Source organism: Panthera uncia, chromosome A2, assembly GCF_023721935.1.
Source record: "Panthera uncia isolate 11264 chromosome A2, Puncia_PCG_1.0, whole genome shotgun sequence".
NCBI lineage: Eukaryota > Metazoa > Chordata > Mammalia > Carnivora > Felidae > Panthera > Panthera uncia.
Window position 1 is genome coordinate 93,092,977 of NC_064816.1, and position 27,974 is coordinate 93,120,950.

The 27,974-nt window shown below is 38.9% G+C and overlaps 2 protein-coding genes and 1 pseudogene across 2 annotated transcripts in view; 1 reads left to right on the plus strand and 2 right to left on the minus strand.

The window, feature by feature from the left end:
* Positions 1-946: 946 nt before the first annotated feature.
* On the minus strand, positions 947-5,645 carry LOC125930423 (tubulin polyglutamylase complex subunit 2-like; annotated as a pseudogene).
* A 979-nt stretch (positions 5,646-6,624) lies between these two features.
* Positions 6,625-27,974, plus strand: part of GNGT1 (G protein subunit gamma transducin 1) — a 25,160-nt gene continuing 3,810 nt past the window's right edge. The window contains exons 1-2 of the mRNA XM_049641466.1: positions 6,625-6,824; positions 26,968-27,070. Coding sequence (XP_049497423.1) covers positions 26,975-27,070 — 96 coding nt within the window. The 5' untranslated portion in view covers positions 6,625-6,824; positions 26,968-26,974. The remainder of the gene's footprint in view (positions 6,825-26,967; positions 27,071-27,974) is intronic.
* TFPI2 (tissue factor pathway inhibitor 2) lies at positions 9,335-13,197 on the minus strand. The gene is made up of 5 exons (XM_049641465.1): positions 12,940-13,197; positions 12,455-12,637; positions 11,638-11,817; positions 10,250-10,420; positions 9,335-9,883 (listed from the first exon to the last, which is right to left on the minus strand). The coding sequence occupies exons 1-5, from the start codon at positions 13,025-13,027 to the stop codon at positions 9,801-9,803; spliced, it is 705 nt and encodes a 234-aa protein (XP_049497422.1). The 5' UTR covers positions 13,028-13,197; the 3' UTR covers positions 9,335-9,800.

Consider the following 27,974-nt stretch of genomic DNA (forward strand, 5'->3'; position numbering starts at 1 on the left):
GTTTTTTTCCTTTACTGGAAACAACAAACTTTATAGGAAACTGAAAAAAGGAGCAGAGTGAGAATTACTTATGAAAGACAAAAAGCACATATACAATTGTATCTTCAAGAATTTTAACAGGGGGGTGCCTGGGTGGCTCACTCGGTTGACGTTGGACTTCAGCTCAGGCCATGATCACACAGTTCATGGGTTCTAGCCCCGCATCTGGCTCTGTGCTGAGAGCTCAGAGCCTGGAGCCTGCTTCCAGTTCTGTGTCTCCTTCTCTCTCTGCCCCTCCCCACTCATGTTCTGTCTCTGTTTCTCTCTCAAAAATAAATAAACATTGGGACGCCTGGGTGGCGCAGTCGGTTAAGCGTCCGGCTTCAGCCAGGTCACGATCTTGGAGTCCGTGAGTTCGAGCCCCGCGTCGGGCTCTGGGCTGATGGCTCGGAGCCTGGAGCCTGTTTCCGATTCTGTGTCTCCCTCTCTCTCTGCCCCTCCCCCGTTCATGCTCTGTCTCTCTCTGTCCCAAAAATAAATAAAAAATGTTGAAAAAAAATTTTTAAAAATAAAAAAAAAAATAAATAAATAAACATAAAAAAATTTTTTTAAGAATTTTAATGGAACATGATACCCATCAAATTAAGATATCCACATTCTCTAACAAAAATAAACTAATCTGGGAAAGGGCAGCATGAAAATATTCTGATGCAGTGTTGCCCAAGAGAATTTTCTGTGATGATAATACTAGCCACATGAATACTCACAACATAACTAATGTAATTGAGGAACTGAATTTTTAATATAAACAGTCACATGTGGCTAACAGTTACCAACAGAGCAGCACCATTCTAATGCTTCATGGGTCAAAACCAGTGGTTTCTCTGGAGCCCTTCTCTAATCACTGCTGAAAAGTGTAGAGGGTTGGGAGTGGAGAGAAAGGAAAGCTCTTTACAGATCTGTTTAGCTACTTAAACAAGTTCTGAAACTCCACAGCTCTCCAAAGCTGAGGGTAAGGAAAGGACTCTGGGGGAGACCTAAGTATGCCCTTGAACTCTTGGCTAATGCTGACAGGAGTCAAAGGCCTAGGATTTGGCTCACTCAGATGGGAAGAGGCTTGGGCCGTCTGCATGGAAATCATCACTGTGGGACTGACAGGGAGGTGGGGATGCTCATTTCCAACAGGGTTTCCAGGGCTACAAGAGAATTTAGATGTGAAGGAAGGAACTGAGGGCCCTTTCTGGCCACCTGCAGGCTGGTTGGGCTCTTTCTTTTGGGGGATTAAGGTCTTGTTCTTGCTCTTGAACACTTTGCTGCGATCCAGCTTGTTCATGAAGGAGTTGGTTTCTTCTGTGAGCTGGTTTGTGTTGTAGGTGATGGGTTTATAAATGTTGAACCATTGCTTGACTTGTGGGATGCCATAGCTGGTGAAGTCATACTGCCACTGTGGCAGGCCCAGATACATGAGGAGCAGGACATAGTAAGCGGTAAAGGTATCTGTGAGAAAATGCGAGTATAGGGGAGCCTGGGTGGCTCAGTCAGTTGGGCATCCACCTCTGGTTCAGGTCATGATCCAGCAGTTCTTGGGTTCAAGCCCCCATTGGGCTACAGCTTGGAGCCTAGAGACTGTTTCAGTTCTGTGTCTCCCTCTCACGCTCTGCCCCTCCCCAACTCTCTCTGTCTCTCTCTCTCTCAAGAATACACATTAAAAAAAAATTAAAAAAGAAAATGCCTATATAACTCTCTATCTAGTAGCCAAATTTCAGCATCTTGTGCTATTGCTGGCTTCCGTCTTTTGTAGGCAAGGCAAACCTTCCCTTCCCATTGCAAGGATCCAACTCAATATCACACTGTAAGAATCAAAGTGAGGCTTCTCTGGACATTCTCACTGGCTTCACGTGCATCAATCCTCCAGGCCTGCCAAGGTTGGTGCATTAGGGAGTGAATGCATGGAAGACTGGTTGAGTCAAGTTGGCTTGGAGATGCTGTTAGGTGCCATGCTGCCCACTGGAATGGTGTGCTCGTCCAGCCATGTGGCAGCCACTGGTCATCAGGAAAAAATTTCTTCACATCCTCAGGTAGCATGCAGTTATTATTTTGTTCCCATGGAGAAACCCATATGATGTTCAGCAGGTGACTTTCCTATGATAGTAGCGTCTGTCACACCTGGGGGTGACTCTAGGCTTCAAGTGATCCCCCACAGCAGCTTCTCCAGGTGTGGCTTCCTGTGGCCTGAGGGCAGCGTCTCCAACACAGCTATGTGTCCCAGCTCCGCACTGTGAGAGCAGCAGCAGAGATGGGCTCATTTATAGTTTTTGATGTTTACATCTTCTAGTGTTCTCATTCCATTTTGCAGTTATGTGCTTCCATCTGGAATCATTTTCCTTCAGAATTCCCAATAATGTTACTTGTAGTGCAAATCTGCTGGCAGCAAATCCTCTCAGCTGTGTTTAACTGTAAACATCTTTACTTATCCTTCGATTCTGAAGGATTTTTTGCTGGATATAGAATATTGGTTTGCAGGGTTTGTTTGTTTTTCTTTAGCACTTTAAAATGTTAATCTGTCATTTTCTGACTTCCATAATTTCTGTGGAAATGTCAATCATCAGCCTTTTTGATGCTCATTTGGAGGTATTATCTCTGTTTTTCTAGGTATATGAAGATTGTCAGTTTGTTTTTAGCATTCAGAAGTTGGACTGTGATGTGCTTAGTTGGTTTTGTTTGTTTTGTTTTATTTTCTATGTGGGGTACACAGAGCTTCTTGAATGTATAGTCATGTCTTTAATTAGTTTGGGGAAATTCCTAGCCAATATTTCTTCCAATATTTCTTTTTATATGCAATATAATACTTCTTATAATACATAAAACCTTTCTTATCTCTTTGTTCAAATGTTACTGTTTTACTAAGGAAGTAGCACATGATCTGGGCTTTGGCACAAACATCATACTTCCTGCTTTCTTGTAATGAGGCTACATAATCAATTTAAAAGTTGAGAAAGTGCTAAATTAACCCAGATTTCTGACATTTTATGCAATAATGTAACATCATAATCCAACAGGCAAAGGGAAAATAAAACAACATCACTGTTTACACAAATTGGAAGAAGGTATCTCTATATTATATAACTAACAAGGAATTCTTACCCAGAATGCATAAAAAATATGTTAATTATAAAAGACACAAAGTGAAATGGGAAAATGGGAAAAGAGTATAAAGAGGCAATTTATAGAAGAATAGCCAATAAAATGTGAAAAAATAATTTTCAATCCCATTACTAATCAGAAAACAAAAATGAAAACAGTAATGAGGTATAACTTCTCACTTATATGAATGTCAATAAAGACATCACTGATGCACAATGTTGCAAAAAACTTGAAGAAATATAAATTTGTATACATTGCTGGCTACAAGTATTTGGAGAGCAATTTGGCAAAATCTAGTAGGTTGAATGAACTTGTCTTTGACAATTTCACTTTTATGCACATATATGTGTGTAATGAGATATGTATATAAATATTCATTATTGTTTATAATAACCAAAATTTGGGAATAAAGTAAATATCCATCAACAGGGAAATGAACACACCGTGCTATATTTATGTAATGGAATACTATAGAGTAGTAAAAATAAATGAAGCAGATCTTCATGAAACAAAATGGATTTAGAGGGTATATCCTCTAAAATGCATGTATGTAATGTAAAATTGTATGATGACAATTTTATATTGTATGTAAAAATGCATGATGACAATGGATATATATGGTGTGATACCATATGAGTAATTTTAAAGCACATAGAACAATACTTCATGTTGCTATGAGTTATTATATTTATAATACAAGCATTAAAATATGCAGAGAATTGTGGCACCTTAATGGCTCAGGTGGTTAAGTATCTGACTTTGGCTCTGGTCATGATCTCGTGGTTCATGAGTTTGAGCCCAGCATTGGGCTTTGTGCTGACAGCTCAGAGCCTGGAACCTGCTTCAGATTCTGTGTCTCCCTCTCTCTGCCCCTCCCCCACTCGTGCTCTGTCTCTCAAAAAATAACTAAACATTAAAAAAATTAAAAAGAAATATGCAGAGAATGTATACACTCCAATATCAGGAGAGCAGTTACTTCTCATGAGAGAGGAAAATAGGATGAGGTGCATTTTGAATCTTGAGCTCCATTAAAATAGAAAAAGCTCCTGAAACAAATCTGACATCTTTTCTAAACTGGGTCAATTATACTAGTTTTCTGTAATTTTCTGTACAGCTGAAACCTTTCATGATTAAAATTAAATTGTAAAATTTAAGCTCTATTTTTATGTTAAAAACTTTGAGCTGAGTTTAAAGGAAGTATTAACCTTTAATGAAAGAAAATGTATAAAATTTGTAAAGGTTCAACCTTAGTAATAATCCTGGAAATGCCAATTAAAATAATGATGAGATATAATTTTATTATGACAAAGAAGTGAATTTATTTTTCTGTTCATTTAAAACCCAGTGTGTTGGGCATTTGCATACATTCTTAGATTCTTAGATGGAGATAAACTGATAGAACTTTGTAGTGTAATTTGTCAGCATATACTGAGAGCATTAACATGTTCATACCTCTTGACTAAGTTACTTCCACTTCAAGGGAACAGAAGAGTGGTTGTTAATTACTTAGTGATGAAATTTTGGATTATTTTTATTCTTATCTTTGTAGATACTTTTAATTTTCTAAATAGTATACAGTGAGTATAATAACATATTTTAAAATCAAAATATAACCTATTAGTTTTGCATGAAAAACTTGAACACCCTAACAACAAAAATCCTAGGAAAATAACTAAATGCTATCTTAGTGCAACTAGGAAGTTGTATTAGATATAGCGAAGCCACAGGACAAATGATTAAACCTGGTTGAGGTAACTCAAGGAATGCCGCCAATAAGAAGATTCAGCTTACCAAGTGGTTAGTAAAGAGGGAAGGCTATTCATTTCAAAGAAAACAAAAACTTAAACTGAGGCATACAATAGTGTTCCTCAAAGTGTGGCACAAGTGTACCTTCTAATCATCTGGAGTCATTGTCTGTCATGTACATCTTTGCTAACTCAAACCCACTAAATCAAAACCCCCGGTCATTGGGCATAGGAGCCTGCTGTATAACTGGCTCCCTGGATGGTTCTCATGTGTAAAATTCGTTAATTACATTACCAAAAAAGCCAAAGCAGTATCACATTCTTTGGAAACTGAACATAATTTAGTGCAACTGAATTGTAGCTTACTGGTGATGTTGGAATGGGGGAGATACATCTGGAGAGGAAGGTCATGGCCCACTTTTAAGAAGCCTTAAATGACACACTAGGGGCTTGGGCAGTTAACATGAAGATTCAACAGCATCTTCATGGCATCAGCCATGGCATCAGTGTGGATGATGGATAGGGAGCAGACAGGCAGGGAGGAAATTTGGGAAAATGTTTTAATTTTCCTGGAATAAGATAAGCAGCATTAGAATAGACTTGAACAGATATACTTGGTTACCAATTGAATACTGAGTGAAGACAAAATAATTTTGGATGGTTCCAATGCCCACGTTTGCTTGCCTTCATTCTAGGCTTAAAATACCTAGACGAAGAATCTCTTAAAACTACAAACTCCACTTTTCCACCTTTCCTTATTTTTATCACAAGACCCATATTTTACTGGAGCCACTATTACAATACAGGAACAGATACTCCAAAGAACATGACGGAGTTACATCATTAGCTAAATGTCTACGAGACTGTTGGCAGAGATAGCATGTATATCTAGAGATGCTGTGATCCAGGCAGTTTTAAAGGCTCCACTGCAGTTTGTATGGTTAAACATGTGACAGTGTGTGTGCATAGAGCAGGAATGAGTGGCGGTCCAGAGTAATTTTTTTTTTCAATAAAAGACTATGTTATTTAAAGCCAGCCTGTTCTATTTTGTGTCTTTTTGTACCTAGAACGAGACATTCCTTTTAATCAGGCTGTCTGGTGAAACCACAGCAGTGACTTGTCTTCAGGCTGTGGCGAGAAGGAATTTCACTTAGACTGCAGGATGACCTACAACAGCTTTATATACTTCTTCATTAAAATAAAATGGCAGAGGTTTTGGCATATTAGAAAATTGTTTTCAAAATTCCTACCCAAGCTGGACAGAAAGCTGCAGCTGTAGCTGAATGTAGGCTGAGCCATCTCCTGAGGGCTTTGGCTGCAGGGGACTTAAAGGCAGCAAATACCAAATCAAGCTTCCCTGCAGCACTTGGAATCCCCAGAATTCCCAAAGGTTCTGTACATAAGATCCTCAGAGTACATAAGACCCTTTTGCTCTGATCATTCTCAAAAACCACCAAGAGTAGTCACAAATACAGGTCTTATTCCACCAAAAACCTTTTAGTGACATGCTGCATCCCATATAAAAGCTATAAAAGCATTGGCTCCTCTTCTCACTCCTTTTAAAAAGTTCATTGGTTTGTTGGAAAACGTAAGGTATTTTTCCTGTAGAGTGGCCAACATTATGGATTTGGCTGGTTGACTTCCCCTGGTTTCTTCCAACTTGTTCCTTTATCCCCAATATTGCCTCATGAATGATAGATCTACAGGTTTGATTAACTTCAGGTTCAATTTTTTTTCTTTCTTCAAGATTTCTTCATGGGGAGGAGGTGTGTGCTGCTTCATCATATCAAGAAGCAAAGAATGTCTGTTGCCACTGAAATTATCCGTGGATTCAGAGACATAAGCCTAATTCCTCTATCAACCTTTTGAGCCACAGCTTCGGCATCCACAGATGATCATTACCCAGATGCATACTTTCATTAGAGGTATCTTCTAACATCTTCATGCATGTATAAGGTGAGATTCTTCTATGAATAACTTTTATACACTATTTAGTTTCCCGGTGGTATAAATTTAAGGATAAATAAAAAAGGATAAATACTTTATTCTTTCTGTTAACTTATCAGTTTTCAAAGTAATGGGAGAGTGCCCTAGCAGTCTCCAAATGTGACCAAGGAGGCGTGCACGTGTGTGTAATTATTAATTCATTTTTATATATTTATATATATTGTGGTCATTATTTGTTTTGATGTTCATATTGCCTTATTTTAGATCATTGAAAGGCCCTTGTTGTTACCCTCCTGTTTTTATGATATGATTCATTAGTCTTCTTTTTAAATGGTTTTTAATGTTTCTTTTATTTTTGGGAGAGAGAGAGACAGAGTGTGAGGGAGGGAGGAATAGAGAGAGAGGGATTCACAGAATCCAATGCAGGCTCCAGTCTCTGAGCTGTCAGCACAGAGCCCCATGTGGGGCTCAAACCCACACACTGTGAGATCATGACCTGAGCCAAAGTTGGATGCTTAACCAACTGAGCCACCGAGGTGCCCCTGATTCATTAGTCTTTGATAGCTTCCTCGCTATCTGGAATAAGATGGCCTAAATTCATCTTACATATTTCCAGTTCTAGACCTGGAGTTGGTGATTTCTCCTCAGAACCCTGGTAGGTGTACTTACTGCCACTGGATTATCATTGCTTCAAGGACTTTTAAATGGAAAACACTTTTATTTTTTTAAAAGAGAAAATATACTTTCAATTCATACTAATATTTGTAATTCCAATTTAAAAGTTAAAGGCTTGGGGCGCCTGGGTGGCGCAGTCGGTTAAGCGTCCGACTTCAGCCAGGTCACGATCTCGCGGTCCGTGAGTTCGAGCCCCGCGTCAGGCTCTGGGCTGATGGCTGGGAGCCTGGAGCCTGTTTCCGATTCTGTGTCTCCCTCTCTCTCTGCCCCTCCCCCGTTCATGCTCTGTCTCTCTCTGTCCCAAAAATAAATAAAAAACGTTGAAAAAAAATTTAAAAAAAATAAATAAATAAAATAAAAGTTAAAGGCTTTTTCTTAATTTCTTAATTTCATACTTCTGTCTTTTTCTCTTAACACTGAAAATCTTGACTTCTAAAGAAATATATTTTCTATATATGATAGGTTCAAAATAACAGTACCAATATTGCTAATGACTACTAATCTGCATTTTCAGATTTCTTCGGAATTTATATGACCCTTAGATTATAGCCTTTAAAAGACATATAGTCAAAATACTGGCTTTGAAAGTCACCGGAAACAATTACATATTCTTTGTATAGTTATGCCACCATCTGATATTCATTTGGGTTCAATTGTTTTAGTTTATTTCTAATTGCAGAAGGAATGCTTTCTATTCTTTTTAATTTTGGTTTTAAATTATGCAGTGTTTGCGTGGTATAAGATCAAAACTATATAATATCTCCATACCTGTCCCATCCTCTGTTTCCTCCTTCCTGGTATAGGCAACTATTTTTAATATCCTTATGTCCTCTGTGATGTGTATATTTTATTCATATTGTTCTAGACACTGTTTTTTAAATGTATTCTGAGGATAACATGATACCCATATATAGATATTTTGCTCATTTTTCATCCATAATTTCTTCAACCAATCCCCTATTGATGATTATCTGGTTTGTTTCCAGTTTTCAGTTGTTCCGAATAATACATCAATGAATGTCCTCAGGCTTATACCATTTTGTACTTTTCTCACAATACCTTTGGGATAGATTTGTTTGTTTTGATTTTATTTGAGTGAGAGAGAGAGAGAGAGAGGCAGAGGGAGAGAGAGAAAGAAAGAAGAGAGAGAGAGAGAGAGAGAGAGAGAGAGAGAGAGAGAGAATATCTTAAGCAGGCCCCATGCTCAGCGCAGAGCCTGATAAGGGGTTTGATCCCATGACCCTGGGATCATGACCTGAGCTGAAATCAAGAGTGGGATGATCAACTGTGACCCCTGGGTCACCCAGGTGCCCCTGGGCTAGAATTTTAAAAGAGGAATTGTTCAAGCAAAGGGCAAATGCATTTATAATTTTTCTAGATTAGGGGAATACTTTTAAACATATTAATCTTGCCATGAAAATGTAGGAATTAAAAAAAAGTCATTACAGAAAAAAGAAAAAACTGTTTAACTGGAATGATCATATTTATCAAGAATATTTCATTAGTGGAACTTAAATTATTAAATTCATGCATGCTCTCTGGTTTAATATAAATAAACACCTTGAACAGTTAAAAATTTTTAACAATTTTAGTGGTCTCCAGTTTATTATATCTTAGGAAGTAAGGTAATGATAGAATATTAAAAGCCATCTATTCTATATGTATAAACATATATATACATGTGAATGGGGATGATGGATGGAAACACAGTTAAAGAGAGAATTTTATACCCAGAAGAAAACATTTCTGATTTTAATAAATTTGCAAACTTTTTATTCGGTCAAAAAAGTTATTTTATTATCTTTTAAATGACACAATAGAAATAGAGGTTAATCATGTCTACCTAACAGCACTTGTAATATTTTTCTCAAGTGTTGATAAATCCGCAAGTTTGTTTCCTTGGACTTAAAATATAATTCAACTTTTAAATGCAAAATGAAATGTATTTGCTGGTCCTTTTTATGATAATATGTATTAAGACAACATGATTATACTGTCTTATGCTTTTCAATTGCTATCACCTTCTGATTTCAGGAAGAACAACCCCAAGAACTGGGTGAGTCATATTTGCTTTTATATCTTACGCACAGTAAGAATTCAACCTCATATAGGTGAACGGTAAATTAAAAATAATTGATTCACATTTGAATAGCAGCTGGTTATGTATAAATATATACAAAAAAGTAACCTGTAGCAATAAAAACTGGCGAGTAAATCATTAATGATTCATTTACCCATGTTATCATATTATTATTCAGATATAACCGTAAAGGCAGTAGCATTCACAAAATGAAATATAGAAAAAAAAAGTTAAAATTGCCTCTTCCAAATCTTCAGCCGTTTGTTAGCAAAGAAAAGTTTTGGCATCTTCTTATTCTTTTCCTTCTTCAAAGCTAAAGTCAACAAAGTAAAAATAAATATCATATATCTCCAGCCCATACACTCACTTTAAATCAACAGTGCCGACATGCTTACCAGCTCACCTCAACTGTTTTTAATGATTATAAAGTCAGTTTTACTCACTACCCATTCAAGTTAGTAACTTTCTACCTTTAAAATGCAAGGATACAACTACTGTCTATTGTAGCTAGACAGCATTAGCATTTGACAAAACTGACCAGTACTAAAATGCTATTTATGTAGAAGTAGTCTTGAAATGTCAATATGCTATTAGGAAAATGGATACATAAAAATATAAATTTGCTTATAAATTATTTATAAAATTAGTTTAAAAATGGAATGAAGAAAAAAATCACTACCTTTTACACAAACATGTTTGCAGTCCTTCATGTTAATAAAGTTATTCTCATTCCCTCCACAGCCAGTATAGGTGAAGGCCTCACAAGCTTTGTGTCTCGGATTAAAATAATAGCGAGTCACGTTAGCCGAGCAGAGTCCTTCATCTTTTGGACTATAGCAAAATGATGGACCTTTATAAAAAGAGAAAATAAAATTAGAAATGCAGTAATACCAGAATTAATAAGCTGTGATTACTGAAGTAACTGAAGAAAATCTAATCCCATAGAAGCTTCATTCTGAATCCAAAATATCATACTAAACCATTTAAAAAGTGTGTCTCAATTTTCAAGAAAGCTTACATGCTATACTTTGCTAAATCTAAAATTTTCATAAACTGGAGAGAATTTCTTCCGAAGCTATGTCGTTGTATCAATTGAACGTGTAAAAAAATTGAACCCAAAGAACAGATATGGTCTGTAGAAATGGGCTATGTTTCAAGGGCTGATATATGTCATGCTTTAGTAAAGTTTCTTGTGTTGGTAGGTTTATTTTAAATATTTTTATCAGCTCTCCTTCCACTAGTAATCAAGAATGCATGTATCTATTTCCCAAGTAGCCACTGGAACATTTACATTTACACAAAAAATTTAAGGAAATACCAGCAACCACCATCTGTCCATTAACTCAAGATTTTACATTTTGAACACAGCAAATAGCTATAGAGCTCCCTCAAATCTCTGCCAAAGCAAGTTTTCCTTGTTTGTTAAGTTTGTATATATTTGTGTATGTCTGCTATGCTGAGGGAAAATGCCTATATTGTCTCTCTCTACAAAAATGCTGCCCTAGTAACACATCATTTTTAGGGAGTGAGGGGGTGAGGATGTAGGTAAGAACAAAGAAGGGGAACAAAGAAGGATAGAGATCTCTTTGTCCTGCAATTTGCAGTTACTAAAGGATACAGAAATCTAGCCAAAAACTTTAGATAGAAATTTTTGAGTTTCACCATCTTAAGTCTGTATATATTCCACTGTCTCCTATAATAAGTGATTCCAAACCTGAGGTCATGACATTCAGAATACTGTAATTTTTATGTGTAAATTAAGTAGTAAGAAATAGTTCTAAAGAAACAATCCAGAAGAGTAAGCAAAAACTAAAATCATGCATGGCTTTGTGACTTTCCAGCCCTGAGAACTTGGCAAGTCATGAACTTCTGGTAGCCTGTCCTCTCATATGTAAAAATGGGAATAATTCTACTTCCTCACAGGGCAATTGTGTGAAGATCGATATCATACTATATGTGAAATCACCAGAACACAAGCCATGTGAATTCCACATCAAATTGTTGATTTTTTACTCCTAAAATCTTAATAAAGAAACGAAATAGAAACACCATAAAAGTAGTATTTACTTTTTTTTGGTGCACAGAAGCCCATACAGGTAGCCTCATCTGGGAACCTGTTCTCATTGCTGTGACACCCGCCAGATAGGAATTTTTCACATGTCATGGAACTGAGATTGAAGAAATACTCTTCTCTGGGCTCTCCACACTGCCCCTCACTGACTTCCAACCTGCAAATTTTGGGAACTTCTAGGAAAAGGAGGGCATAAAACAGTGTTAGTCAAAAATTATCTTAGTATTACATCAAAACTTTACTATATTTTCAGAAACAACTGGGGAGAAAACAGCATCACATTTAGTACTGGGATAGTAAATCCCCAAGAGACTTTTCATTAATCCAGTTATTTTAGCTTTTTTTTTTTTTTTTTTTTTTTTTGTAACAGTGGCTCCAGACCCGAGTCAGCCAAATGTAGTGGAAATTCTCTGTTCTCACAGGGTGTTCTGATTTTTCTACACATGAAGTTAATTAAACTTATTCACACGGATGGGTATTTTTGGCTTACTTCCCTGAATCGCAAAGTCCCATGTTCTGTTACTGGCCTTAACAGATACAATAAATATAATTAAAGTAAAATAGAAAACATTATCATGAATCTCCACTATATCCCTGTACTAAGCCAAAACATGTTTGGGCATCCAGGGACAAAAGGAAAATTTATAGTTAGCTAAATCATACTTTAATAATAAAATCCAGTGGAAGTATTTCAGATTGATGGATGATCGACATGAGGAAACAGTGTCTTCAAGGAGGCATAAAATTAAATTACCACCAGCCCTTCCCTGCAAGGAGCGCGCAAGAGTTCTGAGCTTGCGTGCGAAAACTTACTCTCTATCCTCCAGCAAGCTTCGTCGCAGGCCTCCCAAGTTTCGAAATTGTTGTCGTTGCCCTCGCAGCCTCCGTACATGAACTTGCGGCAGCTCTGTGTGTACCTGTCGTAGTAGTAACTGGGGATCCGGGCCCGGCAGGGCCCTTCGTCAGGGGGCAGGAGGCAGATCTCCGCATTGTTTCCTACAGGAGGGTCAAAAGGAGAGCCTGAGAGAGGGAAGGAGGTCAGCCACGTCTCCTGTCTCCCGGGAAGGTAGAGGCTTCCCGGGGGAGTTCCGTTCCGAGCAGCAGGGGAGTTTGCAGGAGAGAAAGTACAAACTTCGGCGGGAGTGCCTCTTCCCACGGCTCTAGACTCCCGTGCGGCAGGGGCCCGGGGAAATCCGGGTGGAGAGGGTGGGTTCTGGGGGCCCCACTGCCGCAGCGCCCTCACTGCCTACCTCAGCGGAAGCCCGGCGCAAAGAGGGGGGTCCCAGACCAGCCCATACCTGGTGCCTCCTGAACACCATCTCCCAGCACGGTTCCCATCAGGAGCAATGGCAGAAGTAACAGCCCGAGAGGTCCAGTAGGCTCCATGGTGTCCGGTTCAATTGGCCCTCGGGGCGAGGCGTTCCTTGAAAGTCCCGTTGGAAAAGGGTGCACAGAGTCCAGCCTCTAGGCCGCCTGGGTGCCGACGTGCTGGGTGCTTGCTTTATGTAGTAGGGTGAGCCTCCTCCGACCCCGGACGGGGCGGAGCGTGCCTATGCGGAGCCTGGAAGGGAGGCTGATTCATGCCCTACTGGGCTGTGTGACCCGCCACAGCAGGGCGCTGGAAAGTGTGCGGGGGAGAGGAATTCCCCACCAGGTTGAACCTGCCTCTCCCAAACTTTCTCTCGCGGCCTGGCGGGGGTGGCCAGATGTGGCGTGGTGTCAGTGATGGGAAGTCGGCAAGCTAGAGGGAAATGACCTGGGGGTGATTGCACAAGGTTCCAACTTGCAGCATCACCCTGAAGCCTGAGTCCATGTTCTGAAAGCTCGAAATCCAAGTACTGCAAGGGCAGAAAGACAGTGTGAAATTCTTTGGGCTGAGGGGAGCCTGGCTCATTGCAATAGATTCCTTCATTAGATTAGAAATTTGAGTATGTATATTTATTTACATTTATATGTATGTACACATTTCAATCAAGATCTAATCTCCATTTAATAAAAGGCTCATAATATCTCAAGTGTACAGCACTATTCCAAATCAAGAATTTGAACATTTACAGCACTCCAGAGCATTCTCTCATACCCTTTCCCAGTCAGTCCTTCCCATCCCAGGCAGGGGCAACCACTTCTGATCCCCAGACATCCGTTTTGCCTGTTCTTGAATCACATGCAAATGGAATCCTAAAGTATGTACTTTATAAAGTTTTGTACTTCTTTGGCTCCACTACTGTTTTTTTTTTTTCAATATATGAAATTTATTGTCAAATTGGTTTCCATACAACACCCAGTGCTCATCCCAAAAGGTGCCCTCCTCAATACCCATCACCCACCCTCCCCTCCCTCCCACCCCCCATCAACCCTCAGTTTGTTCTCAGTTTTTAACAGTCTCTTATGCTTTGGCTCTCTCCCACTCTAACCTCTTTTTTTTTTTTTTTTCCTTCCCCTCCCCCATGGGTTTCTGTTACGTTTCTCAGGATCCACATAAGAGTGAAACCATATGGTATCTGTCTTTCTCTGTATGGCTAATTTCACTTAGCATCACACTCTCCAGTTCCATCCATGTTGCTACAAAAGGCCATATTTCATTTTTTCTCATTGCCACGTAGTACTCCATTGTGTATATAAACCACAATTTCTTTATCCATTCATCAGTTGGTGGACATTTAGGCTCTTTCCATAATTTGGCTATTGTTGAGAGTGCTGCTATAAACATTGGGGTACAAGTGCCCCTATGCATCAGTACTCCTGTATCCCTTGGGTAAATTCCTAGCAGTGCTATTGCTGGGTCATAGGGTAGGTCTATTTTTAATTTTCTGAGGAACCTCCACACTGCTTTCCAGAGCGGCTGCACCAATTTGCATTCCCACCAACAGTGCAAGAGGGTTCCCGTTTCTCCACATCCTCTCCAGCATCTATAGTCTCCTGGTTTGTTCATTTTGGCCACTCTGACTGGCGTGAGGTGATACCTGAGTGTGGTTTTGATTTGTATTTCCCTGATGAGGAGCGACGTTGAGCATCTTTTCATGTGCCTGTTGGCCATCCGGATTCCACTACTGTTTTTAAGACACACCATGTTTTTTTTTTTTATTTTTTTGATTTTTATTTTTTCAATATATGAAGTTTATTGTCAAATTGGTTTCCATATAACACCTGGTCCTCATCCCAAAAGGTGCCCTCCTCAATACCCATCACCCACCCTCCCCTCCCTCCCACCCCCCATCAACCCTCAGTTTGTTCTCAGTTTTTAACAGTCTCTTATGCTTTGGCTCTCTCCCACTCTAACCTCTTTTTTTTTTTTTCCTTCCCCTCCCCCATGGGTTTCTGTTAAGTTTCTCAGGATCCACATATGAGTGAAAACATATGGTATCTGTCTTACTCTGCCTGACTTATTTCACTTAGCATAACACTCTCCAATTCCATCCACGTTGCTACAAAAGGCCATATTTCGTTCTTTCTCATTGCCATGTAGTACTCCATTGAAGACACACCATGTCATTGATAGTTCATTCCTTTTAAATGCTGAGTCCATTCTTCCAATGTTTGAATATATTACAGATGTCCTGTTAGTGGACATTTGTGTTGTTTCTAGTTTGGGACTGTTAGGAATAAAGCTACTTTGTGTGCACACACAGCTTTTATTACTCTCGGGTAAAATATTTATGAATGTTAAAAACTGCCACTTTTCCAAATTGATTATACCATTTTATACCCCCCCCCCGCCCCCGAGCCACGTGTAAGTATTGTAGCTATGTTTTTTGAGCTGGAACATCAAAGTCCAAAGAGAAGTGGGCTTAGGGGATCACAGATTCGCCCCTTCCTGTACATTTCCTAATTGTCAGTGCATCTTTATTAAAGTTCACTGCTCCTTTAACATGTCAGCCCCAGTCTAACCTTTTATTTACACAAAACAAATTATTCACGTTCGGTTTTCACATAAAACGTTAAAGATATTTTTGGAGAATATTTTAATGGGTTCTCTTGATGAATGTGTCTTCCCTTCCTCCCCTTTTTCCTCTTGTTGTATTTAATATTTTCAAGAGAATAATTATTCCTGGCTTCTCCTGAGGATCTGGACGGAGTTTACGGGAGTTCTCTTCCAAGTTTCTGAGAAACACTATGCTCACACTTAACAGTCTGGGACATTTTGCACACTATATCCCTCGTGCCAGTTTTCATTTATCCTGATGTCACAGCATAGGATCATATTCTTAAGAAAACTAGCCTCTTCTGGAAATATTCAGTGTTACTGATGCTGTCAGATTACCAAATATCTGTGATTAAGACTGACAGTCCAAGATATAAAGATAAATGTTTAACAACCAGCTCTCAGGAAGGGGAATACCGGGGGTGGGGAAGAGGGAGGTGGTGTTTTTGGTGTGTATAGTTTACTGATTTCCATGGTATAAATGCTCCCATCATGGCCAGTTTCAGGCTACCAGAGTTGGAAATAGATAGGTACAGTCAACCCACCAGAGCCAGCGTGAACTGGCTTTAGCACACCAACTACTGAAATAGCCAGCTGGTTTGGGAAAGACACATTCCTAGGAGAAGCAGATTAGACCCTCTCTGTACCTCTCAAATGTTAATAGGAGAGGGAACTTTTACCAAACAGCCAGTATCACATTCAGGGGAAAATTCAACTTCAAATTTATCTATTTTCATTCTTCTGAGTATGATTACATATATCTTACACGTGGACTAAACTAAATTAGACTGATTCAAACTTGTCATTCAGCAATGGCTGTTGTCATGTCTGTTCTTTGTTCTCAGGTGTTGGTACTTTTTGATCATCTTTTGCTTCATATAAAATGAGGAATCTTTTGGATTAGGGCAGATTGTTTTGGGAAATTGCATGCTGCAATGGGAAAATGAATTTTATTCCTTGCTCCTTCAGACAAGTCACATAAACTCTCTGAGCCTCAGTTTCCTTATCTGTAAAATGGGTGAAATGACTATTCTTGTTTACATGTGTGTTATAAGGATTAAAAGGCAAGTGCGTAGGCATGCAAAGAGATGTGCTTCAGCTTCTCACACACAGGCCCAGACTCCCATTGAAAACCTTGGCACAAAACTTTAAGATCGAGTATCAACCATAATCAGGAAACAGCAACATGATCAGACAAACAGCAATACAATCAGAAAACTGGCCTTGTAAGACTGAAACCTGTGACATTGTTCCCACCAGCTCTCCTCTTGGCTGAGCTCAGAGGCTACCCCTCTGACTGGGAAGGTGTCACACAATCAGGCACCTATCCATCCATGATGGTTTCTTCTGGGGAAATGAGCCTCAGGATTCTTTCAGCCAGAGCAGTGTACTTAGTCCTGCTAAGTACTCAGACATGCTATGTTACAAACACATGGAGGGGAAGGGGAAAGGGCCAAAACCAGGTTTTTCACCCCTCTGTGGTGTAGAGTCTGTGGACACAGGTCAAAATTCGAGTTCAGAGATATTCTAGAAATGTTAATTTCCTTCCTTTATTCTGTGTGCTGTAGGGTGCATCTCTTTTTTTTTTTTTTAAGTTTATTTATTTATTTTGAGAGAGAGAGAGAGAGAGAGAGAGAGAGAGAGAAAGCAACAAGCAGAGAAGGGGCAGAGTGAGAGGGAGAGAAAGAATCCCAAGCAGGCTCCATGCTATCAGTAAGGCCCTACTCAGGGCAGGGCTCAATCTCACAACCTTGAGATCATGACCTGAGCCACAATTAAGAGTCAGATGTTTAACTGAATGAGCCACCCAGGCGCCCCATAGGATGCACCTTTAACACCCCTGTGACCACTGAGCAGAGACAGGGAAGGAGAATTGAACAAGTGAAGACAGGTAGAAGTTTGAGATTTTTAAGCCAGGTTATCAGGAAGGAAATTACTCCTCTTAATTGCAAAACACTTCAGTATTTTTTATATCTATGAAAAAGATACCATGAAAAAGATATAAGGGGAATCTAAATTTCCTGGGACTACTTTAAATTAATGAATTTATACTTAGGACCATGTGGAAGGGCCAAATGACTACTACAGTCAGCCTCCATAGGGACGTCATATTACTTCTATATCCTTAAACTAGTATCTAGGCCAAAGTTACCACATAGCAAAGGAAAAGAATTCCTTTATCCAAAGTCAACAGGAAGTGCAAGGCTGGAGGGAACTGGGAAGAACAGTCACCCAAATTGATTTGTCATTGTTATACCAAGTAATAGCTTTAGTAGCTGTGGCCAAAAAGTAGAGGTTCAAAATAGTTTGGAGTTCTGTAAAATAAGGCATGGAATTCTTATCATTTGAATGCTAAAGGAACTATGAATATCATCTATTCCACTATTTTCACTTCACAGAATTATAAATTGAGACCTGGAGAGATAAAATGGCTGGTCATGTTTATTTACCTTAGTTGCTGGCAGAGACTAGAATCCAAGTTCTGATACGCAGCCCTGTATTCTTTCTAAGCCCATACATGGGCTCTTTCTACTGTACAAGGCATTGGAGGAAAACACTAAAAACCAGAATTGAAGCACACAGAAGCTACAGTGACTTCAGGAGCACCTGTGCATGTGTCAGATCCTTGCTTCTGTTCTTTCTCACCACCACCACCACCCCCGACCCCATAAAAAATGGATATGAAGTTGATTTGGAACACATTAGCTCCTAGAATTCCCAGTCCTGAAGTATGATGTTCTGTCTTTTGAGAGCCACACATGCTTGGACTGTCATCATGAATTTTAGGAAAGGATTGAGGCAGATGGTCCTCCCCTCTGTCAGACACCTTAGAGAGAGGTGGCATGGTTAGCTCATGAAGGAATGAGGAGAACTAATTGAGTCCAGTGATTTGGGGGATATGTATTATATAACATAGTCACTTAAGGAATTACACTGATAACTCCTTAGTAAACAAAATTCTTGCTGCCTTTTAGCTTAAGCCCTCACAAAATAAAATCTGAAATGAATCCAGCTGGCTCTAACAAGAAGTTTACACATTTGATAAGAAAGGCAGTTAATCTTTTCTGAGAGATTAGGGATCACGAGGATTTTGTTAAAGTTTAGGCAACTCCTTCACCAAGAAGGCGTTTTTCTCGCGAGTTGGACCACATACGAAATGTTTACTCTATAGCGCCCTCTGTCGGACATAGAGTGCATCTGTGAGTCTTCTATAATAAGATGGAGCCACATAAGCGGATGAGACCTTCCCTATGCCTAATTTTATTATTCTTGTTCTCCTTAGGGAGAACGAGATAATGGAGTATTTAATATGTCTTGTACCATGGTCATTTTTTTCATTCACCTATTTTTAAAATAAGCAGAATTAACATTTAACATGTGCCAAACCTTGTGCTAGGTGTTTGGGATACAAAGACGAACACATTAGGGATCTCATAGCATAATAGGGTAGACAGATGAATATCACATAACCAAATTGCAATATAGTGTTTTTGGTACAATATTGAATTATGTACTAGGTTTTATGGGATCATAGAGGAGGAAATAACATTTTAGCAAGAGCTCAATTCAAAATAATAGGCAATCCATATAAACATATCTAACATTGTATCTTCTATGCCTATGGGACACAGAGACTCATTCTTTCAACAGCTAGCTTTTTTGGTTGGTTTTTAAAGATGCTGTGGCTCTAGCAAAGCGTTGCCTTCTGTAGGAAGGTAGAATCTCAGAAACCCCCTTTCTCTTCTACCCAGATGTATGTTCCCTCAGCTATCATGCCTATCTAGGAGGCAGACCATCTTTTCTCTTGCTCAGGGTGCTACATATTTAACTATGTAGGGCATCTAGAAGGTTGGGACAAATTTGGGACTATTTCATCCAAGATGTTTCAGGCACAGTACAGTCTCACCATCTGTCCAAAACTCTAGCCTGGGCTACCAATCCATCAGAGAGTGGCATGTCAGGAAGTGGGGAAGACAGAGAAAATTGTCTCTAACTCCTGAATATCATGTGGGAACCTCAATAGCAATAACTATAATGATGAATGTGATGTTTATTGAGAGTATACATTGTATTTTGCATACATTAGCTCATTAAATCTCCCACAGTAACCACTGAGGGAAATACTTTATTCTCCTCACTCTGCAAATGAGCACTGAAACTTCAGGTGAATATGTGTGTTGGCCAAAGCTATACAGCTAGCTCAGGCAGTCTGAATCCCGATCCCATGTTCTTACTCACTGTGTGTACTTTTCTTTTTCTTACATAGTAGTGGGGACCCATGTCAGGCTTATCATATATAACACTTCCTCATGACCTTAGTTCAGTACCTGGGCAATTTTATCTCAGATTTCCTTTTTACTCAAACATAAAGTTTATCACTGAAAACAAATAGATTACTTTAAATACAAATAGATACAATTTAAATACATTGCTGTAATGCTCCAAGAGAAACATCTGCCAAAGTTAGTAATCAGATTAGAGGATTGAGAGAGTTAATCACTAAAGTCCTTATTTTAAGGGTTATATTTAGCAGAAAGTAATGGACCTTGACCTTTCTAGTATAAAGACACTCTTTCTTACAAAAATATTGTCATTTTTATGCTCTAACCCAAATCTCATGTTAGTTACACATTACTTACTAAAATGCCATAAACCCTTCAAATGTTCATTTGTTCTGGTTTTGTGTGGAAAGGCTTTTGTACCTTAAATCACACAGGAAGGACAGCCTGCCATTTGGGGGTGGGGGGAGGCGGTAGTTGCAGCTTGAAAGGGAAATACATCTCCTAAGACTCTAATTTTTTTTTTCTTTCTTGACTGTTAGCCAAGGAAAACACTGAGTCAAACTGAAAGGTCTGTATTAGGAGGGAGTTGAGGAGAGTGGCACGGACCAGGTCTACTGAAGGAGCCAGAGAAGTGTGAGTTGTTCCTACAGGTCAATGGGATCTCTGGCATTCTCTGTCTTCCTGTCTCTTACCATAGAAGTTATGCCCTGGTGCAATCAGACACCAGCCCCTTAGCAACTGCTCTGGGTCTTTTCCCCTCTTGCCTTCTCAAGGACTTGACTCCTGTCACTTTTCTGTAACAACAGTGCTTCATCCCAGACTATTTTCATCCCAAACTTAAAGTTCATATTTAACTCTCTATCCCTTTTCAGTTAGAGCCTTATTTCACTGCTCCCTTTTCCAGCAAAACTTACCAGAAATGTTTTCTTCACTATCTGCTCCAATTCCTTATCTTCCTTTCTTTCCACATTGCACTCCAATTAAACTTCCATTTCGGGAAGAAGAAGAACAGGAAGTACTCCTGTCAAGGGCACCTCATTATGTTTCCACATCTTACTGGACCTCTCAATTCATATGACAACCAAAACAGCTGCCCCTAAGGTCACCAAGGACCACATTTTTTCCATCTACCTTTTGTCTCAACAATGTTTAACAATTTCAAATCTTTCCTCATCCTTGAAATGCTTTTCTTTTAGTTTTTATGACACCACATTCTCTGGTTTTCCCCTATTTACTTGGTATTCCTTCTCAATCTGTCCTTCTCCTCTGCCTGCCCATTAAAGGTTGGGTGACTCAAAGCTCAACCTTGAGAACTCTTCTCTAACTGTACTGTTTTTCAAATGTATATTCATACATATATATATGTATATATGTATATATATATGTATATACACACACACACACACACACACACATATACGTATATTTGTGTATAGTCTTGATCTCACCTCTGAATTCCAAACACTTACCTCTACTTAATATCTGTATTTGGATGTCTAATAGACGTCTCAAATATTATGTGTCTTAAACTGAAGTCTTAGTCATAAACCTTGATCTTCCTTCTTTCTGTCAATGACACTTCTATGTAGACTTTCAAGCCCAAAACTGGAATTACTCTTGACATGCCCGTCTCTTCATCACCCAACCCATCAATAGTCCTGTCGGTTCTACCTGTAAGTCACATTTTTAATCTGCCCATATTTCTTTATATCCATCGCCACCAATATAGTTCAAATCTATTTGTTCTTAAGGGACCATTGTGTTAAGTTCTTACATAAATTCCCAGTTTCCACTTTTGTTCCCCACTCAGCCCCACACAGCAGAGTATTTTTAACATATCAGAGCATGTCACAATACCTCACTTCAAGATAAAATCTAAAGCCCTTCATTAGCTTCTCATTTTATTCCTCACCATTCCTCTGAGTGACTGTATGTGATCTGACTGCTATCTCCCTTACTGACCTCACCCCCTCACTCTCCATCGAATCTCCCTCAAGTTACACTGTGTTCTCTATTCTCCTAGTACAACAAATTTGTTTCTACCTCAGGTCCTTTGCATGAGATCTTCCTTCTGCTTAGCCTTTCTCCTTGCATGAAATGCTCATCTCCTTATCTTTACTGGCTCCTTCCTGACAGTCTTGGTCCCACTGACACTACCTCTAACCAGTCTATATGATGTTGCTTCACATAGCGGTCACTCTCTATCATAAACTATAGCCTTTATTATCTGATATCACTTTGTTGGTTCCTTTTGTTTTACTTGTCTTTTCATTATATCTAAGCTCTGCAACAGCAGGGAACTTACCTGTTGTATGCACCATTGCATCCCAGTGCTAAGAGCAAGACTTAGAAAGTAGGAGCTTATAAATGTCTGTGAAATAAACAAATTACTTATTATACCTCCCCTAGCACTTATCACAATCTAATATATGGTACATTTTATCTTGTTTATCGTCTTTCTCCCTCATTAGAATGTACATTCCTCATGGGCAGTGTCTTCTGTATTTTTCTCTGCTCTACCCTCAAGCATCTGGCACATAATAGCACTCAGTAAATATTTGCTGAATGAATGAATAAAATGTTAGCTATTTTTATAGTCCCAAGTATAATGTCAGGACAAAAAATAATAGTACAAGATAAGAAAATTTATAGCCATATGATTACAAATTTGTTGTACATAATACAGTGGATTTGTTTCTGAAAAAGTGTCAAATTCAATGTTTATAAGTCAAAATATTTAAAGTGTGCTAGCAATATTTCTATTTCAAAGAATGTGCGATTGGTCCTCTATCAAATGGGGGACTTCTATAAGTAATTTCAATAATTCCCCCTAATATAGCCCTTATAAGTTAAATATTTTATTTTATTTTTTTACTTTTTAAGTTTATTTTTGAGAGAGAGAGAGTGTGTGTGTGTGAGAGAGAGAGAGAGAGAGAGAGAGAGGAGAGGGAGAGAGAGAGAGCAGGAATGGGGCATAGAGAGAAAGAGAGAGAGAGAGAATCCCAAGCAGGCTCCGCACTGTCAGTGCAGAGCCAGATGTGGGGCTCAAACTCACGAATTGTGAGATTGTGACCTGAGCCAAAACCCAAGAGTGGGATGCTTAACTGACTTACCCACCCAGGCTCCCCATAAGTAAAATATTTTATCAGGTTCCCTTACTTCAAAATATGCTTATCTATAATGTGTAAAAACAAACAGAAAACAGGTAGCTTTTGAACTTTATACTAGCCCACTTTAATTCTAGAATAAATCAGCAAGAATCCTAATGGAAACACTGAAGATACTAAGCATGAGACACTTAAGTTACTCTACACAGATTTATCCTCCCTACATCCCTCCCCCACATCCACAAAACCAATGAAAACCATTAACAACCTAACATATTTTCAAAAGTCCCTGGAGGGGGCAGTATTGCCCCCACTGAGAACACTGCTGTATTGATGGGGCACAACTCTGAGATACTTCCTCCCTCTTCGCTTCCCTTTGCCGGTTTGGACCTTATTTCTTCTGATGGTAGTGAAGGATGGAAGAAGAAGTAAAAAGGCAAATATCTTCTACCAGGGTATGTTTCTCCCCTGAGTTAGCCATAAATTGCTACCTTAGCTTGTTGGTTTGTGTCTTCTGTCCTTCCCTTTTATATTCTGGTAAAGATGGGGTGAGTAATAGGTGAGCTTGGTAATAGGGGCAGGGGCAGTTATAAGATCTAGCCCCTCTTAGGACTTTCCATAGACAGGTGAGTCAACTTGGAAGCTTTGAATATAAGTGACCCAGGTATGGGCAGGGGGTGGGGAGTGGTGGTGGTGATATGGCAGAGTGGGCTTAATGCCCTTTGTTTTCAATTTTGTGCTTTCTTTCTGTGTAATTCTAGAGTATGAAAAAACAAATCTATTCTTTTACACTAATTTGAAGAAGGGTAACAGTGTGCTGAAAACAAAAACAAAGATAAGTATGCTGTAGTCGAAAATACCCCAGACCAGAAAACAAACACTTGTGTTATAACCCCAGCTCGTTTGCCACCCATTGTATGATTTGGGCCACTTCAATCTCTGGACTGCATTTGCTTCATCTGTAAAATGGGATAAGGCATGATTAGATGATGCCACATCTAAATTCATTCTAAACTCTCAGTGCAACTCTGAGCCTTTGGTCTCCATGCAGACAATATACACTGCCCTTCTCTGTGTGTTGGGGTGTCCTTGAGGGAGGTTAGAGTTTTGATATTCGCTCTTTGAGTTTTCTCATGCAAGTCCTGTGGCATCAAATTTGGCAAGTGTTCTCACATCTTCTAAGATTCACCTCCATCAAAGGAAATGTGTTTTACTTAAAATATTATTAAATATCGTGAATCACAGCATTTTAGAGTTGGGAGATCATTTGTTAATAATGTTAGAACTTTGCACTTTTCTCTGTGTCTAGGTGAATTTTCATGACATAGGTTGCAAGTGACTTTTTCAACTTCAAGATCCTCTTTTATGTATTGAACAATTCAGGAGAAAGGACATAAAAGTTATGAAAGATATGAATGCTCTTATAAAGGTCCTTACAACCCATTGTGCCTTAGATTTTTTAGAATCAGAGCCTAAGGCTTTCCTTGTTCAAGTGACTTATCAAGGGTGGGCTCTCAGGAGAAACCTCTGAAGGAGGGTGGAAAGCATGATGAAGCAGAAGTTAAGCAAAGTTGTAGTTTCAGATGTCTAGCTGATCCTGATCCCATAGGGAGCTCTGGAAGGTTCTCAATCATAAGGTTGTTCTGCCCAGAGGCAAGTGGTCTGAGCTATTAGAACCCCACTTCAGCCAGCCATGTGCTACATGGGCCAGCTGAAAGCATAATCTCCCAGACATCACCAGCTGAAGTGCTTTCCATCATCCAAGAACAAACTTATGCAGAAGGCTTACCCTTGGCAGTCAACACCTGCAGGTGTTGGGGAGATGAATACCCCACCCTGGAAAGGGAGATCTAGGCAGGGTACCAACAGTGTCTGCTATGCATGATATTAAATGAGTGAAATTATGTCCGCATGATATCCTTTAAAAGCACTTATAAAGCTACCTATCAGCAAATGACATGTAGGATAACACAGTCTGAAAACCTGGTGGTACCCAGCTAACATGTACTGAGCACTAGCTCTGTACTACATACTCTATGTAATCTTTATTCCTCTCAAGAAATCTACAATGTAAGTAATAATATTGCTTCTATTTCCTAGTAAACTGGGGCACAGAGAAGTTAAGTAACATGATCAGGGCCACACACCTATCAAGAGCCAATGAGTGACTATTTCATTGGCAAAAATATGGTAGGGATTCTCTAGAACAGAGAAAATTAAATTCTAAACCCTGTTCCAAATCAAAACCTCTTAGATTGGATTCATATTTTAACAGGTCCTAAAGTGATTTTTACACACATTGAAGTGTCAGAGCCATTACCAAATGGAATTAGTTTTCCAAAATGGAGAAAAGTTGTGCAAAGGCCAATGTCAACAGCTGAAAATGATCAGCAGAGATAGATACACTTGTGAATGGTTATAGATAGTCTAAAGGTAGTGAGAAGGAAGGGGAGAATAAACTTGAGCATGGGCTCTTGAATATGAGGTAATAATTACATAGGAAGGAACAAACTTTTTGTTGTCATTGTTTCTTAAAGTAGGAACAAAATAGCAAAAAAACAGTATAGGGAACATTAACTTTGGGTACTGATAGAGTGTTTTTTTCTATATTTGTGCTGGCATTTATTCCTAAAAACATACTAAAATGTCTATTTCTGGGGTGCCTGTGTGGCTCCCTCAGTTAAGCATTAGACTCTTGGTTTTGACTCAGGTCATGATCTCGTGGTTTCATGAGTTTGAGCCCCACATTTGGCTCTGTGCTGGCAGTGCAGAGCCTGCTTAGGATTCTCTCTCCCTCTCTCTGACCCAACCCCACTCATGCTGTTTCTCTCTCAAATAAATAAAAACTGAAACTTAAAAAATAAATAAATAAAATGTCAATTTCCCAGAGAACAACAGTCTATTATAAGACTGAGAAAGGAAATAATGTTTCCTCAAAGGTTTTAGAAATGATAACACTGTGTAAGCATAGGGAAATAAGTTAATTTCTGATAAATTATTAGCAGAATATTTTTATGTAGATGTACAATGTTTGCTGAAATAGCATGTGACCTGAATGTGTCTACTTTAATAAAAATATGTCATTATAAAAATTGGACCAGGGAGACAAAGGAGAAAAAGAGAGGACCAAAAAAGGAGAGATTATAAGTGATGCCACTTGGCTACAATGAAATATTTTCCAGAGAGTTGCATACGGAACTGGACAGTTCCAGCAACTGGACAGTTGCTTATCTTCCCCTTTGCCCACTGATAAAATCAAGGAGAAGAGATTTCTGAGAGTGCAAAAGATCCTTCTTCTATGATGAGCATCAGTAGATCAGACCCACTATGCTACCTTTAACCTGCTCCATTTGCTCATCATTGTTATCCAATGCATTGACAGTTATTACACACTTCCAAGTATTTTTAGAGTAACATGCTAGTTTATTTTTGATTAATAAGATTGTTTGCTGTATTTCTACTCTATTGGTTCATAGTTCAATCTATTATTTATAAAGAACTCATAATAACAGTTTTTGTATGGTTCTCTGTTAATACCAGATTAAGTACTCTAGCGATTTAGGGGATTAATGGGCAGTCCTCAAAATGACCTCAAACTAATTTAAATGGCATAAATCATATGATGGAGGGCTTTGGTGTTGGAGAAGAAGGTTGGAAACCCAAACTTTTAAATTGTGTCAAAAAAAAAAAAACAGGGAAAAAGAGAGGCTTTTGGTGTTGAAGATTACATATGATTAAACTGACCTCTCCCCACAAACCTACTAGCAGGTGTTTCGAGTCCAATGCTTGGTTTAATCATATTAGTGAAGATTATAAAGGAGCTTTAAAATTGCAAGGCTAGCGTGTAGTGCTGGAATTGTTCAGAGAGCGTTCATAAGAAATACATTATCACAGAAAACTAAAACAAAGAAAGAATTCACTTAGTAAGTTAAGAGTGGAGGGAAGTGTTGGCTAACATTGGCTTTAAACAAAGGCCAGCAATTCAGGTGCACGAACTATCTATTTTTTCTGCAGGCAAAAGATGCCAGTGATCAATATTGAGGACCTGACGGAAAAGGACAAATTGAAGATGGAAGTCGACCAGCTCAAGAAAGAAGTAACACTGGAAAGAATGCTGGTAAACTGCTGTTCTCTTTTGAATTTTATTTTAAACAGTAGATATAGTAGGAATACTGGGTCAGAAACCGTTGCAGGGGAGCAGAATTTGCCACCCCAAAATATGTTCCTTTGGCATAAGCATTATTTTAGGCTGATTATTTTTAAGAAACAGCAGATAGTAGAGAAGCTCTGGAAACCAAGTAAAAGCTGCCCTTTTGTAAGAGACGTTTACAATTATAAGAGAACTCTCCATTTGTAAGGGTGTCTTCTTCTGAGAAGGCATTTAGAGAGACTTAGGATTTAGAGAAGACTCTAAATCTCTAGAAACTCAAATCAGTAGAGAAGGCAAGGACTTAAGTCCACTTGATTTAAGTGGGTTTTTGATGACTGCTTTTCCTGGAAACCTCCCATAACTGGCCTGCTCCCCATATCCCCCAACATCTTTTGTCTTCAGCTGGAGGTAGTATTTAATGGGATATCTTAGGTCATTTTGGAGAGGTTATTCATTCTCCTGGGTCTCTCCCATATATACAGGAGGTACACGTTATTAAATTTCTGTGCGTTTTTCTCCTGTTAATCTGCCTTTTTTTATTACAGGGGTGTCTCAGCCAAGAACCTAAAAGAGTAGAGGGGAAATTATTTGTCCTCCCCCACACCATTTACTGGAGAAGCTCAATGTAGTTAAAAATAAACTGTTCGGGTAAAAATTCATCAGAGATTAAGAAAGTTAGTAATCATAATTATCTCTTGATTAGACTATAAATCAAAGATTCAGCAAACTATTTTTCATGGGCCAAATCCAGCCTTTAGCCTGTTTTAGTATGACCACTAAGCTAAAAATGTTTTTTACATTTTTATAGAGTTGTTTTAAAAATGAAAGAAAGAAAGAAAGAAAGAAAGAAAGAAAGAAAGAAAGAAAGAAA

Excerpts from the sequence above, each read along its gene's own strand:
- TFPI2 (XM_049641465.1), bottom strand. The coding sequence starts at position 13,027 with ATGGAGCCTACTGGACCTCTCGGGCTGTTACTTCTGCCATTGCTCCTG. Across the intron at positions 11,818-12,454 it reads AGCTTGCTGGAGGATAGAGA|AAGTTCCCAAAATTTGCAGG; the intron begins GTAAGTTTTCGC and ends TCCTTTTCCTAG. Across the intron at positions 9,884-10,249 it reads CAAACATGTTTGTGTAAAAG|CTTTGAAGAAGGAAAAGAAT; the intron begins GTAGTGATTTTT and ends TGTTGACTTTAG.